Source organism: Acanthochromis polyacanthus, chromosome 17 (genome assembly GCF_021347895.1).
Source record: "Acanthochromis polyacanthus isolate Apoly-LR-REF ecotype Palm Island chromosome 17, KAUST_Apoly_ChrSc, whole genome shotgun sequence".
Taxonomy (NCBI): Eukaryota; Metazoa; Chordata; class Actinopteri; family Pomacentridae; genus Acanthochromis; species Acanthochromis polyacanthus.
The window spans coordinates 31,118,159-31,135,274 of record NC_067129.1 but is presented as its reverse complement, the minus strand read 5'-3'; the positions used below and the strand labels follow the sequence as shown (position 1 = coordinate 31,135,274).

At 39.4% G+C, this 17,116-nt stretch overlaps 1 protein-coding gene across 1 annotated transcript in view; it reads left to right on the top strand.

The window, feature by feature from the left end:
• The window catches only part of rars1 (arginyl-tRNA synthetase 1), a 36,006-nt gene that overhangs the window by 13,024 nt on the left and 5,866 nt on the right, over positions 1 to 17,116 (top strand). Inside the window, exons 10-13 of the mRNA XM_022212676.2 lie at positions 1,900 to 2,078; positions 3,970 to 4,079; positions 9,088 to 9,193; positions 14,303 to 14,475. Of these exons, the coding sequence (XP_022068368.2) occupies positions 1,900 to 2,078; positions 3,970 to 4,079; positions 9,088 to 9,193; positions 14,303 to 14,475 (568 nt within the window). The remainder of the gene's footprint in view (positions 1 to 1,899; positions 2,079 to 3,969; positions 4,080 to 9,087; positions 9,194 to 14,302; positions 14,476 to 17,116) is intronic.

Here is a 17,116-nt window from a genome sequence, read left to right as displayed (position 1 = left end):
GGAATCTCTGTTTGTTTGCTTTGTTTAAGTAAACAACTGGTGTTACAGGAAACTATATTCACAAAAAGTAATAGTAAACAATTTATTTTGTGTAACTGTCTGGATGCCAAAAGCTGTCAGCAGGTTTGAAAGACAAGTTGTTTTGTTTTTTTAAATCATCTAAAGGACACCATTAATCAGAGCCACAAACTGTAAAAACGGAGAGTTGTCTGATTTTCAACTGTCTGATGGTCCCTGAACGTCTCATTTGTGATGCGTAGGTCTGTCAGAGAAATGCACCAAATCTGAGCCTTAAACCAGGCTGTTTTATCAAATCACTTTGTTCTTTGTGTCTCTTTTCAAATTCTCTAAAAATAAACCAGATCCTGAAAAACAAACAACAAAAAATAAAAAAATTCAACCGACTCCTCTGTGACCAACAGCAACATTTCAGAGAACTTTCAGGTTTATATTTCATTTAGTAGTTTAATTCTCTTAAAAATATTTCCTTAACTCTCTAAATTCCCTCATGTCTGTTGGCAAGGTTGAAAGGCATCTTATGTTTATAGAAAAATGACAAAATCACACAGAGCCAGAAACTGTAAAAACTGAAAAAAATGTTGGATTTTCAACTTTTCGACAGTTTTTACATTTGCTGTGTGTTGGGAAAATTAACTAAATTCAAGGTTAAAATTGTGATATATTATCAAAATCACTTTATTCTACATGTCTCACTTAAAAAAACATTCCAAAAATACACCGTCTGTTCTAATGAGATCTTTTAAAAAAGCCAAAAAATTCTGCGATTTTCAGCCCAGTAAAGACGATGATATGACATAAGTAGTAATCAAACTAGATCAATGAAATAAATGCAGCACGGCTCAAACAGTCAAACGTTTAAATTTCAACAAAAGACAATAATTTATGTCATTCTGTCGTCACAGAACACATTTCTGAGTTGTTTCTGCTTCTGTCCATGGTTGTTCTGTTTCCATAGAGCTACAGGACTTTAGATTGCAGTGAAAAATTAGCAAACGGTTAGTAAAAAATGGGACAAAACCAAAAAAAAAAGCACCTAGAAACTGCTTGGAATTCAGAGGGTTAATCGAGTTTCTAGCAGACGACAGTAATTAGATTTTTCCTGTCTTTAAAGCTCAGTTTTTTGTGAGATATTTCATGTTTAACAATCATTATGTCCAGAAAATACACTTTAGTTCAGATAAAAATCGATAACTAACATTGAAAGAGTAAATTTCTCTGTGCCGTTCTGGATCGTAAACTCAGTTGGAAACTTAATTTAAAGCACTTAACAGCAATTTTTAAAAATAAAAATAAAAAGCGTCTCATTTCTACGAAGGACAGCACATTCTGAATCAAAAAGACTCTTGCTTCCTGTTTTTACTGACCTACTGGGCAGCAGTGGGAGGTAACACCTATAATACTACATTATATTCAGTTAAAATACTACAAAAAAGGCTTTTAGGATGGTACATAATGTGGGATATGAGAGAATGTAATGTGCTTTTGCATTTATCATTTTGTTGCATGTCTGAAATAAATAAATCAGATGTTTGTCTTTAGGACTGATGTTATTGAATGTTTCATTCTAGTATTTTTGCAACAAAAAAGAACTGTTAAATGTTCCTACCACTCTCACTGTGTGCTGTATATTCATTAAATATTCACAGACATCTTTGTTTCCTTCCACTGTTGGAACAAAATCTCCAACATTCAATAAACTTTTGACTTCCAGCCTGCAGTTACCTGAAGCCGCCACCAGGAGGCGATATTGCCTCACAAATGGTTTCTCTTAAACTGTATTTTTTTGTAGTTATCTAATCCGTTCCCTGCAGTTTTCTCCTCCTTTCATACCCACATTATTCCCTCTTCTGACCTCGTCATGTTCCTGTTCTCTCTCAGGCCTGGTGGAGATGGACGAAGGTCGCAAGATCGTCTTTGTTCCGGGTCATTCCATCCCCCTCACTGTCGTCAAGTCGGACGGCGGCTACACCTACGACACGTCGGACCTGGCGGCTCTGCGGCAGCGAGTCTTCGACGAGAAAGCCGACATCATCATCTACGTGGTGGACAGCGGGCAGGTGGGTGGAAGAAACCTGGAAGTCTGAGGAGTCTAGTCCTGAATGTCAACAAGCTGCACAGGAAGTTCAGAGCTTTTTTCAACCAACTCTGAACGATACAGAGCAGGGGTGTCAAACTCATTCTGGTTCAGGTTCAGCCTTCAGCCCAATTTGACCTCAAGTGATCCATAAAAATCAGAGTATAATAACCGATAAATAACCACGACTCCAGATGTTTCCTTTGTTTTTGTACAAAAAGTCCATTCTGTAAATGCTCACATTTAAGGAGTCATCTTTTTGCAAAACATTATGAGCAACCTGACATTTTTAAAGAAAAAGACGTTCAATTTCAGCAATAATATGTCTCAGTTTATCATTTCCACGTTACAACTTCCAGATCAAAGAGTGTCCACAAAGGAACCAATCATTTAGTCATCTGGAACTGGACAATGTAACATTATAGCTTATGATCAAAACGACAAAAGTCAGACAAAAAAGACAAAAAACGACAAATAAAACAGGACAAAATATTATAAAAACAAGACACAAAATGGAAAAAGGAGAAACATGACAAAAAATGAACAAATGACAAAAATGGCTAAAGAAACAAAACAACAAAAAGTAGACAAAATCACAAAATAACACAATACATAAAATAACAAATAAAACAAAATGCAAAGTGACAAAAATAAGACAAAAAACACAAGCGAGAGAAAAAGGAAACACAAAATGACAAAAATTTATTTCATATTTTGTTGTTACATCAGTGCAAAACTAAAAGATGATTAGTTTTCAGTCTTACATGACAACAATCTGTGCATTTACTTCCATAAAAGACCAGCTGATCATCAGAAACCTTCACTTCTATCAGGAAACCGACACCTTTGACCACTTATTGACGTAAATCTTGTATTTGCTGCTCGTCTGAAGTCCTGAATTTAGTTTTCTCTTAAGATAAAGGCATTAAACACTTTCAAAAAGCCAGGCGTTTTTTCTCCGCAATGAATTGCAAAACTTAAGGATATTTAATTTCCTATCATATGTGACAATAATCTTCATGCTTTGTTTCTACGTCTCACAAAAAACTTCACCTCTGACCAGATAACAGTATAAACAGAGTATCTGCTGCTTTTCTATAGTCCTAAATTTAGTTTTTGCTTTTAAAAAAATGCATTGAAGCATCAAAAATAGGGTCTTTCTCCTTCAGTTTTGTTTGAAATCCACTGCAAAACTCCAAGATATTTAATTTGTTTTGCAGATTTACTTGAAGAAATGACGCATCAATCATTACTAACCTTCACTTTTTTCAGCAAAACGTCACCTTTGACTAAACAATAGTTAAAAAAAGTGATATTTGATGAAAATCACTGAATTCTATGTATCTCGCTTAAAGATTTACCATAAATACACCGTTCTAATGAGATCCCTCAAAAATACAATATTCTGCAGTTCATGGTGCAACTGGGAAGCTTTGACTAAAATCTTCCTACAGGTGATGAGAGTTGGGTAGAAACGTTTGTGGATGATGGACAAATATCTACGGCTTGTGGTGCCGCTGTGGACAGTCGTTTGTCATTTTGACTCCTGGTGATTCAAGTTTTTTCTTTGTTTTTTCATTCTAACTCTTTCACGCTGCACAGAAGTCATTTCTCTCCTTCTATTCATGGTTCTTCTGTTTCCATAGAGATGCAGGACTTTATGTTTCAGTATAACATGAGCTCAGAGTTGATGAAAAATGTGACAGGAAGTTGAGATAAAGTCTTGAACGTCACCGAAGTCCTTGAAACGTGTGGGATATAAATAGTTTGATGGGTTTAGTTTCAGGCTGTGGTGAAATCAGCAAAATGTCCTGTTGGAGAGAAGAACATGACGTTTGGATTGAATGTTCTTGTTGTTTCTCCGTGTCCTCCAGGGAACTCACCTGCAGCTGGTGTACGCGGCGGGTCGAATGTTCGGCTGGTACGACCCCCAGGTGACCCGGGTGGAGCACGCCGGCTTCGGAGTGGTGCTGGGGGAGGACAAGTGAGTTCACGACACGTCGAGAGCTCCGGCTCGGTGCTCCAGGCTGTCAGCGCCTCAGAAACTCACTGAAAAACACAGTTTTCTGAAAGTAAACCAGCTCTCAGACACAGACTGTGTGTTGTATAATAACTAGAAAACTTCGGAAGAAAGTTGGAGTTCCAATGCAGGCTTTGCCCTTTAATATGTCCTGCTATAATTATCCATAACGTGTAAGGACATTTATTTTGAAAAGCCAGCATGTTTTACAAAACCTGATCAGTACCTTTTAACATCTTTAAGCTTTTACTTTGAAAGTGTATCGATCAGCCAATCAGCTGTGAGTCTTCTTTGGTGTCTCCTTCTTCTAGATCGTCTTTGGTGTCTCCTTCTTCTACATTTTATTTTGCGTCTTCTTCTTCTTTAGTGTTGTGTTCATTTTCTTCTTTGATATCTTCTTCCTCTTCATCTTCTTTGGTGTCTTCTTCTACATCTTTTTCTTTGGTGTCTTCTACATCTTCTTTGGTGTCTTCTTCTACATCTCCTTCATCTATTTTTGGTGGCTCATTGAGTCACTGGTTGGTTGCAGTGAGTAGAGCAAACAGACTAAGAATTTTTCATCACAGCTCAAAAAATACAAGTCGTATCGAAATAATTCTTTCACCGTGAGAAGCACAATCTTGTTCTGAACAATCTGATGTACTTCATGTCTTTGTTGTGTTTTATGTAGATTTGGTGGCAGTGTAGAGAGACTCATCGTTTCTGGTTTTAGAGCTCAGATATAATGGGAGTCGATGAGTTTTGGTTGGCGCACATTGAGCTCTGAAGTGATTTATGAAAAAACTACAAGTCCTACAGTAGTGAGACTCACAGTGGGTGAAAGAGGACAAAAATATAGACATTTTGAAGTATAAATTCTTCATGTACTTTAGAAATTGTGAGGAGGAGATGAGGCTAACTCCACTTTTTCCAAAAAAATTCTCTTGGTGTCACCCAGTGTAGCTGCATGAAAATTTGGAATTTTACAAAAAATCATACAAGCTCAACTATGACTGCGTAAAAACGACAAAAGATATCAAAACACTGATTTAGAAGAGTAATATTCAAAGCTTTGTCACCCATTTAAAGTTTCAATTTTTCTTTTACTGTAAAATCTGCCAGAGCTACAGTGTTCTAAAGATGGCTGATTTTGGAAGCTGTCTGGCCGACTTCCCATTTATTTCAACAGAGTTTTGTAGCGCAGTTTTTCGTGAATTTCGTAAAACCGTACAACAAATCACTACTAACAGATGCAGCTCACCATTCCTGATTAAGCAGTACACTTTGATATATGAATTATTTTGATTTTTCAAAGTTAGGTGCTGAAAATCACATCAGAAAAATCTGCAATTAAAACCAAGCCCCAATAAAATCGTCTAAGTTTACGCAGTGAAGTTCAATGAAGCACTAAATTATAAATTTATTTGTGTCGCACCTTTGGAAAACAAAGTTACAAAGTGTTCTACAAGAAAAACAAATGTCCATTTAGACAATAAGAGCAATAACATAAGAAGATAAACAGTTTGAGTTTCAGCTTTTCATCCAGGATGAGGAGTTCGCTACCTGCTGGCAGTGAGAGGAATTACACAAACACTGTTATATTTTGATTATTAGACCCTCCAGAAAAATGCGATTATGCGATCGCATGAATTCCCGCATTAATCACCAAAATGCCGCTGATTATGCGGGGGTCAATTATTTCCCAAAAGGCCGCATAATCCCCGCAAAACAGTGCATAATTCCCGCAAGAATCTCACATTTCCACAAAAAAAAAGAGAAATATGCGGGTCCCGCTTGATTTCACAATTTCCGCATAAAATGAGAAAACTATAACCGATATAAATGGAGTTGTGAGTTTTTATGTGACGCCCGGCCTGACGTCATCAGTTCACACACACACACACACACAGACACACACACACTAGAAGCACGAACTGATGCAGAGCACGGTGCCAGTGTTGTCAACTTAGCGACTTTCTCGCTAAATCTTGCGACTTTCCAAAGCGTCCTAGCAACTTTTTTTTTGTCAAAAGCGACTCGCCACAAATCTAGCGACTTTTTCTGTCGTTTTGGAGACTGACAGGAAAACTCGGATCATTCTGCAGATACTGTTTTCAACAAGCAGCAGGTGCTGCTGTGAGCTTCTCCCCCTCCCAAAGCACAGGCTGTCAGGCCAGTAACCCACAGCAGTCCCAGTGTCTGATTAGAGGACACATCCCTCCGCGGCCAGACGGCAGGTGAATCGCGCATATTTTTGCATATTTCACAACTATTCGCATACTTTGCAACTTTCCGCAATTTCCCCGCATAAAATGGCATAAAAACCCCGCATATTTATTCGCATAACCATGGATTTTTGCCCGCGTTTTTCTGGAGGGTCTAGATTATAATGTCCAACTGGCCCTCTTTCTTTGTTGGATGGTAGTCCATCCTCTGAAGCACAACATGAGATCAGACCAGGGTCTTCTTATTATCTCACACTGACGGAATTTTGCGCATTTTGTTGTTTTTCTGTCTTTAACTGCACCAAGACAATAGATGTAAATTAGCTGCTAGTGAACTCTGGTAAAATTAGCTTTAATATGCTTGTGGTCCCTGCAAAAATATACAAAAAAATATGATAAAGATGATAGATGAGTCAGCTCTGAACCCAAAACAGCCTGGAAATGTACTGAAACCAAAGTTGTTAAACCAAACTTTGTATCTGAGGTCATGGAAAGTTCTCCTCTGTGGTGCATCAAATCCAAGAAAGTTGGTCAAACACATCCAGGTTTTCTGTTCTTCTAGTATTGATGATTTAAACGACAGATAATCTCCTTGTTATTTCAGTCGCAGACGACCAACAGCGCTTAGCTTTGTAGTTTATTTCCATCTGACCCAATAAAAACGTGGACCAGAACTTGGAGTTAAGGTGGAACTACGAAGATATCGAGTAAACTTCAGAATGTTTTTTAGCAACAGATTTTTAATGTTAGTTCCAGAGTCACGATCAACTCTGCAGACACATTTTCTCTTCTTGAATTTGTTTTGGTGAACAGTTCATTTAACAGAACACATTTCCACAACAACACCTGCTGTTTCTGTTTGTTTTTTGTTTTTTTTAACTCCTGACCAGTAAAGCCAGAGTGTTCAGAGCTTCTGCCTCTGCAAGCAACAACTCTGGTTTAGAAAGAAGCCCAAACTGGGAAGAGCCCAATTAAAAAGTGTGAATTTAGAAATAACAGCAGCTGGATGCATCTTTGCTCACTTCTCCACCAATTTTTCTCCACCTGGTCAAACAGAGATTTGACAATTTGAGGAAGAGTCCATGTTGTCGACAGCCTGTCAGCAGCTGTTTAGATCTTTATTGATCCAGTGCTGTGCTTTCTTTACTCCCAATCTCTTTTCACTGGAAACACTGCCTGCAGTTCAACCAAAATTCTCAGATTTAAAAAAAAATAACTGTTGATTGTAGCTGAAAGAAACTGGCTGCTAAGTTGCGTGAAGAATTCTTGAATTTTTTATTTTTTGACAGATTTGTTTAGTACCAATGGTGTATTGTTTTTAAGTGAGATATGTAGAATGATTTTTTAAAATTAACTATCACAATTTTAAGCTTCAATTTGGTCCCACATGGTATTATATATTTTCTTCTTCTGTCTTCTTCATCTTCTTTGGTATGTCCTTCTTCTACATCTTCTTCTTTGGTGTCGTCTTTATCTTCTTCCTTGGTGTCTCCTACGTCGTCTTCTTTGTCTCTTTCTTCATCTTCTTTGATGTCATCTTCTTCATTTTCTTCTTTGATGTCTTCTAAATCTTCTTCTTTAGTGTCTTCTTCTACATCTTTTATAGTGTCTTCATCTTCTTCTTTGGTGTCTTCTTCTTTGGTGTCTCATACATCTTCTTTGGTGTCTGGTACATCTTCTTTGGTGTCTTTTTCATCTTCTTTGGTGTTTCCTCCTCTTTCAGTTTTCCTTCTTCATCTCTTTCTTCTTCATTTTCTTTGGTGTCTTCTTCTTCTGCATCTTCCTTCTTCTGTCTCCTACATTTTCTTGTTCTTCTATTGTCTATTTTATCATTCTCCTGTCTCCTTGTCCTCCTCTTCTTCTACATCTGATTCTTTTTCTTTGGCCTCCTCTTTTTCTTCATCTCATTTGTTCTTCTACATTTCCTTCTTCTTCTGCAGTCTCTCCTTCTTCTCCTCCCCCAGTTCTTCTTCTTCTACATCTGTGTGTGAGTCACATAACTTTAAATCACTGGAGACTTTTCAGCAGGCACATTTTAAATATTTTCTTACCTCCATAATCCCAGTTTCGTTTCCCAGTCAATGCGTTTACGCTACAGTTTGTGTAGCAGACGTGTCTCCTGTTCCTGTTATAGTAAGCAGTGATTACTGTGTTCTGACAGGTGAACACGCTCTATAATTTCAGCTCTGTCTGCCACACTGTTGTGTTTTTCACCCAGTCATCCGTCCAAAGAAGAAGAGCTGACTTCAGGTTGACGTTCCGCTTCACAGAGGCCATGACTAAGCGCTGCTAAACGCCCCACAGTAACCTGAGGGGGTGTAAATTGGCCCCACAATGCCGGAGCTGCACTAGCCTCCATTAGAAATTTATCATGCTGTTTTCATAATCGCTCATCCAGACAATAAGAGCTTAACGCAGCCACGGGGGGAGCTGTTATAGTTTCAAGTAAACAGGGAAGAGGAAGGAGGGGGCACTATTAAATTTTTGGCTCGTGCTCTGCTTGTAATGCTCAGCTGATTTGCTTGATTGTGCAGAATGTATTGCCCCGAGGCGTCGGCGAGCAAGAGTACGGTAATGTAATAGTTGTGTTGTCATGATAATTACTGGCGACAGAAACATCAGCACGTGTTGAAAAGTTCTGTTTGGGGATGTTGAGGCGTCTGACATCCGTCAGGCCGAACCACCTGCATCTCACCGTCATTTCTTTTACTTGTTTGGAGTCTGTTTTTGGTGGTTTATTCACCCGATTTCTGGTCTTTTCTGCACAGAAAGAAGTTTAAGACTCGGTCTGGAGACTCGGTGAGGCTGATAGACCTGCTGGAGGAAGGACTGAAGAGGTCCATGGACAAACTGAAGGAGAAGGAACGAGACAAGGTGAGAATATATGCGTTTATTTCAAGAGAAAATGAACCCTCTGAACTTTGTGATACCAATTTTCTCTGCAGTGTAAAGTCCTGCACCTCTACGTAAACCATGACTAGGAGAAAGAGCTCAGAAATGCCTTCAGTGTAGAAGGACACAGTTAGAATGCTCTAAACTACATTAAAGACTATTTAAAAGTGGAGCTTATTCTGTTGTTTCACCATGCTGAATGTATCTTTCATCAACTTGCTGCTCTGTTTACCGTTTTTGAGCCGTGCTCCATTTGTTTTGCTGATCCAGTTTGATTTTCATATAAATCTCTACACAACTGAGTAAATGTTCAAAATAGTATGACATAGTTATAGTAACATACAGCTACAATCTCTACAAAGAAATCAACTGTAGAAAAATGTTTCACCATGCTGAATGTGTCTTCCATGTGCTTTCTTCTCTGTACACTGTTTTTGAACCACGCTAATTTTATTTTATTAATCACTTACAATCTATTTTCTCTCGGTCTTTCTTTGATTTCTCTGCATAAACACTTCTTGTAGTTCAACCGAATAGTCTCAAAATTTTTGTCATGAGACTATTTGTTGCAGTTGAGCTACCAACAGCTTCTCAGTTGCACCAAGGAATGCAATTTTCTGTTTTTCAAAGGACGTCAAACCGTTTATTTTTTGCAAATTTTTCAAAGAGACATGCACCAAAACCTGATTATTGACAAAATATCACAATTTTAAGTTTAAATTTGATAAAAATTTTCCCAGCAGAACAATGCATCATATGCAGTTATTTCAAAGGCAGTCCAAAAGTTGAAAATTCTACTTTTTTTTCCAGTTTTTCCAGTTTCTACCTCTGATAAATTGTGCAATTTTGTCAGTTTTCTTAAAGGTAATGTTGCTTCTCAACCTGGTGATTCCAAGGGCTAAAAAGGAGCAAGATCTTCTCAGAATTTTAAGAACTGCTAAATAAAAAATAAGAAGTAAGAGAACAGAAGTTCAGTTTTCAGCAATCGGTCACACGTTCAGCGGCCCGAGACTCTCTGAAGTGCACCTTGACACTGAAAAGATTTAAATTGGGCCAAATAAGCTTTGGTTTTTGGTTCAAGATGAAGAAAAAGTTGGAGGACGAAACAACGAAGAAATACGGAAGACAAACTCTGCTGCTGCTCAGGAGTTGTTGTTTTTTATATTATTATACCATTATTTTTAATATGTAGGTTTTTAATGTTTTGTGTGGCTGTGATTAATATTAAATCCCCATAAAAGCAGTTTTATTTCTGTTTAACTGACGCTTCTGTTCCATGTTAATCATCTGTTCATCATTTCTGTCAAAATATCGGCTGAAACTTTAAAGCAGGAACCGTCTTCGGTCACAGGAGTATTTTTGCCACAATATTTTAGCTGGTATTAAAGTGATTTTATATCAATATGTAGCTTCAAATGTTTAACCTTTGATAAGCAGCCATTTAGTAAAAGGGGCACGACCAGCGAGCAGCTCATTATTTTGCCTCGGCTTTCGATTCACTTACTTTGCAGTAATGACCGCCTCGCTCTGCGGCCACCATTAGTTTTTTGGTTTTTTTATTCGCTCTCATCCTGCACAAAGCGACACAAACTCTGGATCGTTCTTCAGACTGGAACAGCAGATATTTTCCCTCTCATCAGCCTTTATTGGACGCACACTTCAGTTCATCTTTTCATTCTGTTTTTCTGTGTGAGCTCAAACCGATGCTGCTTTTTCTGTTCTGCTCTTCTTCTGTTTTATTTCCCAAAAAACAAGAGCTGAACTATTTGTAACTGGGGGGTATTTTCCATATTGATCATTCCCCGGTGAACCAGCTGCTATTAATTAAAGGAAAGTTCTGGTTCTGGTCTCTGTAGGTCATGCTAAATCTGCCCTCTCTATCTCCAGTATATACACCAACTGTCCCAAAAAAAAGTTGCACACTGATATTTTGTTGGACAACCTTTAGCTCTGAGAGCAACACATTCTACGTGGCATCATTTCAGTAAGCTTTTGCAACGTCATAGCAATTATTTCTGTCCAGAGATGCATTAATTTTCTTCCAAGATCTAATATCGATGATGGGAGAGTCGGACAAAGTCTTCTCCAGAACATCCCAGACAGTCTCAGTGGGGTTGAGGTCAATCCGTCTCATGCTCCCTGATCCACTCATTCTCTATGTGAGCTTCATGAGTCCAGGAATCGTCATCTTGGAACATGTCCATGCCACCAGACAAGAAAACCTCCACTGATGTAAAGACCTGGTCCTTAAGTATCTTCAGGTATCAGCTGACCTCATTCTTTGGAAACATAACGTTGGTGAACCTGACCAACCCCAGATCATAACCATAACCCCCACAGGCTGGTAGACACTAGCCATGATGAGTGCATCATCATCTACCCCTCTTCTTACCCTGATGCCCCCATCACTCTGGAACAGGGTAAATCTGGACTCCTCAAACCACATGACCTTTTTCCATTGCTCCAGAGTCCAATCTTTATTCTACCAGCAAACTGAAGCCTTTCCTAAGAGTTTGTTCCGACCACATTTGTTCCTCTTTGATGATGGTTCTCCACTATCCTTCAGGTTTTAATGATGCATTGGACGGTTCTTTGCCCAATTTTAGTAGTTTCAGACGTCTTTGCTTTGCTTGATGCAGGCCAATAATTCGACTCTTCTGAGACAGATTAACATCTTTTCTACGACCACAGGATATGTCTCTCAATGTGGTTGTTTCAGAGATGAGAAGCTCCTCACTGCATCAGCTCAGGGTAAATAAAATGTTGCAGCTGAAATGTATTCATCACTGCAGTAATTATCCAATGGAAGGAAGGCTCTTACTTGTTTGATTAGTTACATCCAAGTAGTGACTTTTTTTTTTGGGCAGGCCATACAGTGATTGTAAAAGACCAGCAACTTGGTTATAAATGAAAGTATTGAATGACTCATGGAGGAGGAAAAGTTTAGGGATCACCAAAAGTTTAACTCTAAAGTCTTTGTAAAACTTCATGATGATCCATCCAGTGTTTGTTGAGGCATTTCAGTTGGAACATTGAAGGAACCAACGCCTCTGAAAATCATCGAACGCTTCTAGGGATTGAAGGTTTGCTGGATGAAGCCTCAAGTTGTTTGTTTTTGCTGACATCTGGGGTATTAACTCATCTTTGATAAAGTCTTTATTTTGGCAAGCTTTGACGAGAGCGCACACAACGTCTTTGGTTCTTATGTGTTAGTTGGACGTTGTTAAAAGCGGTGTATGTTTAGAAGCAGGAAGTGTTATTTTTTTCCAATTTCAGCTTAGAAAATCTCTGTTTACAAGGCTTTCCTTCCCTCCCCAGGCTATCGTTAGCTGTTGTTTTCTCTTTACTTCACGCAGTAAAACTCTGACTTTCCCCTCAATTTGACTGGCTGTGTTTGCACCTTGTGATCTCGAGGTGTTTGTCTTTGATATGAAACTTGCAGGGGAATAAAAAATGAGCGAAGAATAAACAAGAGAACCTGACCCGGTTAAGTATTCTCTGGAATCCCGGGTGCAGTGTACACAGTCGCTGACTTCCAGTTGAACTGCGATGATTTTAATGCTGAGAAGGTTGTGGGAAACCTGTGCCAGCAGTTTCCCTGCAGGCCCTTCTGGCCCGGCGCTCTGCTCTCGGTCTGGGTCGGTGCCCACGTCTACCATCTGCTAACCCAGCCTCATTAAAGCAAAACCCGGCTCTGGCCTCCGTGAACCTCGGGCTACACCGTAAACACTGCTGCTGCTTTATTTAGTTTTCTCCAGTTGCGTTGGATTGCACTCCACTCGGTTTGTGTCCTATTTTTTTTTTTTTTGTTTGTGTCCAATACTTTTGTTTCCTGTTATGTTCTGGCATTTCCCTTCTTGTCCTGGTCCTCCCTCTGCTGTTAGGATCCGTCCGTCCTGCTGTGACTCATTGGACCTTTAAATAGCGCTGCAGTGATTAGACAGAGTATCTCACTGTTTACGTCTTCAGTATATTTGGAACACAAAGACTTGATCCTTCTTGAAACTGTGCCTTCAGATAAAGGTGATGTACTTGAATAATGACATAGTCTGACATTTGGTACATTACCATGGACAAAAGCAGAATTAGAGGTTCCAGATTGGACACCTAAGATCAGAACCTCAACATAGCCAGACTTTCTTCTTCCTAAAACCCCAACAGAAACATTTTGGCATAATGTGCTCTAGACCTGGGATCATGATGAGGGTATTTGATCCCTTAGATACTCAACAACATTGGCAAGATAGCCAAATATTGCTGTTTAGGGGCATTAAGGGGGAAATTAAACCTACTTGATCAATAAAATAAATGCAGCATTGCTCAAAAACAGTGAACACAGGAGGAAGTTTTTGGTAGAAACATTCAGCATGGTGAAACAATACAAGAAATTCAACTTTCATTTCTTCTTTTTTTTTTTAACGATTCATGGCATTCTATATTGCTTTTCTGAGTTCTCTCTACGTTGTTCTATTGCCATAGAGGTGCAGGACTTTATAGTGCTGTTAAAAATGAGACTACCGTGAGAAAAATGTGACAGGAGCAAAATCTAAGCTACTTTCAGGAGGTTAAACGCCTTAAAATCTGCTTACGGCATCATATTACTTTGTTATAAGCATTTATTACATGTTTCTTGAGTATTTTTTCCATTGGATTTCTTGACTATAGAGTCAGCAAAATGTGTTCTTGTGTCGAGTCCTTTTTGTTATTTTATATTTAATATGCGTTGTTTTTGCTTCGTCATGCTTCGTCCCCTTCAGTCTCGTGCAGCCACGTCACCTTTTCGGTCTGTTAAATTCTGCTTTACTGCTCGTTTTGGTTTTCCAATCACACCGCTATCAGAAAATCTTCGTCATAATCCTCCCTGTGGCATCAAACACGTCACATATAGACTCAAGTTTAATCTCAGCCCGAGGTCTGTGAATTAGATTCATCCTCTGGATTAAATTCAACTCATCGGTTTTAAACTGTTAGAAGGTGAAGTTCTGCCTTCAGTAATTGCAAGCTGATAAAAACCACAATTATCAACGTTTCTAATTCAGCCCAGAAGATTTTCTGCTTTAAATAAAACTGCTGCTAATCGTCTGTCTGCAGGTTCTGACTCCAGAAGAGCTCGTGGCCGCCCAGAGGTCCGTTGCTTTCGGCTGCATCAAATACGCCGATCTGTCCCACAACCGCATAAATGACTACGTCTTCTCCTTCGACAAGATGCTGGACGACCGAGGCAACACGGCGGCGTACCTCCTCTACGCCTTCACCCGCATCAGGTCAGGCCTCGTTGTGATATTTCATGTTTTACCTGAAATCTGTTGGTCAGTTCTGAAGTTTTCTACCAAATATGGTTTTACGAAAATGAAGGAAACCTGAACCAAGATATATCCTTAAAGCTGATGTTGGGAGTGTTTCTCCAGTGCAGAGAAAGGTCAAACAGGCAACATTTTAGCCTTGTTAGCATTGTAGGTTTTAACAACCAGTTATGGATCCGTCTGCTGTTGGGTGGATCCCCGTTCATGGTCCCCAGATGGTCAGTGTTGCATCATAAGTCGTAGCATTTAGCAAACGATGCCCCTTTGAATTTTTGTTTTGGCACGTTTCAACAACATCCGTCATTTCCCCGATTCCTATTTATTGTGTTTGATTCTGTGTTGTATTTCTAGAGGTGAGGCATCAAGTCACTCCTAGGTTACCTTTTTGCAAATTCATTGGCGTCCACTGTGACTCGCCGCCTCTTTAAACTCCTGAAATAACTCTCAACCTAACTTTTTTTGATCTAAAATGAAGACAGATACAGCAGTGGCACGGCTTGTTTCTGATTTCGGAGAGACGTTTTCCAAATAACATGTTGGTTTTAGGAGGTTGAAGGGGGTATTGCAGACGATCCTGTATTTCTGCACCACTACTAACCCTCCAGTGTTTGAAACACAGCTGAGAAATGACCCACTGGGTATTAAATTCAAGGAAGAAGACATGAGTTCAATCCTGTGAAGTGGTTTAACTCCTTAAGTCCAAAAACGTGCCTTTGGAAACGTTGCAACAGCTTCAGCTTAATTTGAAGTTGATGCTGAAGCACAGTTTATGCTTTTTTTGTCTTAAGGATGCAAGTGATGGTAAAAATACGTCGATATGCGTAGATTGACCTCCTAAAAACTCATCTCTATGTACCAAAATTAAAGAAATGTCAGTAAAATGCACTTTAACAATCAAAATAAAACTGAAAATGGTCCCTGTAGCTGATTGTTGGTCCTCTACACAGTTTTAACTACTTTATAAACAGCATTAACTGCTGGATGAGCCTCTTCAAAGAGTCACAAGATAAATTTGAGGCATCAAAAGATGATTAATAGTTGAGGAAATGAGAAAAACTTAAGCTCTGATATGCAGATTAGATATTTTTTGTGAAGTATTGAATAATCTGACCTCTTTAAGACACAAAGATTTATGGAAAGTTCCTCTCTGGTTGTTGATTAAACCCCTAAAATCATATTAAAATGTTTGTAGAAGGATTAATGTTGTATTTTTATCAGAGAGGTTGTTGTAAAAAATGAAGATATCGTTGCACAATTTTACCATGGAGACACTCGTAGTATTTAATTGGGTTGCAGACATGAAAAAGCTACATTCTCTTATTGCGTCTTGTTAACTGTGATTATTTTCTGTTTTCTTTCCTCCTCCGTGACTGTAAACTGAATATCTTTGGACAAAACAAAACCATTGTCACCTCAGGCTTTAGTAAACTTTGACATTTTTCACAATTTTTTTACATTTTATAGAAATTTGCACGTTTACACGTTTTTTCCCATATTTTGATTATTAAAATTTGCATTTTTAGATCTTTATGTGTGTAACATTGAAATTCAAGGAGCAAAATGAGAGGCAAAGTATTTTGAACTAAATTAAACTCAAACTTGTTTGGTGCACGGTGATGGTAAGAAGTCAGCGTGTAAGCGTTAGCCGGTTGGATTTTTAATGCTAATGTTAGCATGCAGCCGCATCTAGCATGTCAGAGAACAGATAGGATGGATAAAATGTTATTGTTTTGGTGCCACAGCGGAGGAGAACTTCTTCATCAATCCAACACATTGATTTATCGAGTGTGTGTCGCCACAGAAGCCCCGAGTGATAAAAATGATTTGGATTGATTAGTGCCGGAGAGTCCAGGTGCTGCCAGACGGAGGTGAAGATGAACTGATGGATCGCTGAAGCGCTTCCCTCGGCGATGAAAACTAAACTAAACATGGAGGAAAGTTGGAATCGTCTCCTCTCCTGTGGACAAACACCTGAAGACCAGTCCTCCTATCAATCACTAATATGAATCACCTGCTCGGTTTCAGATCTGCCGGCGAGTTTTAGGACATCGGAGGAATCTTGAAAGTTAGATGGAGTTCCTGGGTGCTGCTGCTGTCAGAGAACCTCCCACCACTATACTTTCATTACCCGTATCAGATCGGCCTCAGCGGCCCTGGTGGGGGCTGCTGGCAGGGGATTAGTCTTTGGGGTGTTTTCACTCAGCGAGACCCAATTTCTCCTCACCCCTTATCCCCGTATCGAGTGAGCATCTCCCGGCTGCACAGAGCGCCGCTGATCCCCTTCCTTCTCTCCAGCTTCCCCGGAGGTGTTAGACTCAGGGTGGCAGACTGCCCGGCACAGATTGATCTCCTCTGTTTTTTTTTCTTTCTCACTTCCCCGTCTCGCCTGAGAGGATTCGATGTTCCTGCGTTGAGTCGATAGAGCTCTCAGCGGTGACAGCTGCCCCCTGCTGAGGATGTTCGGGAGTCCGAGGAGGCCAGAAAAAGACGGAAACGCAGACGGACAGAAGTGGCGTTAAAACCTGAGCAGGTCGGTTTACAGGAAGACACCGTCACTGCTGAAGTAATGATGATAATGAATCGGAGGCCTCTCAACTAGGAG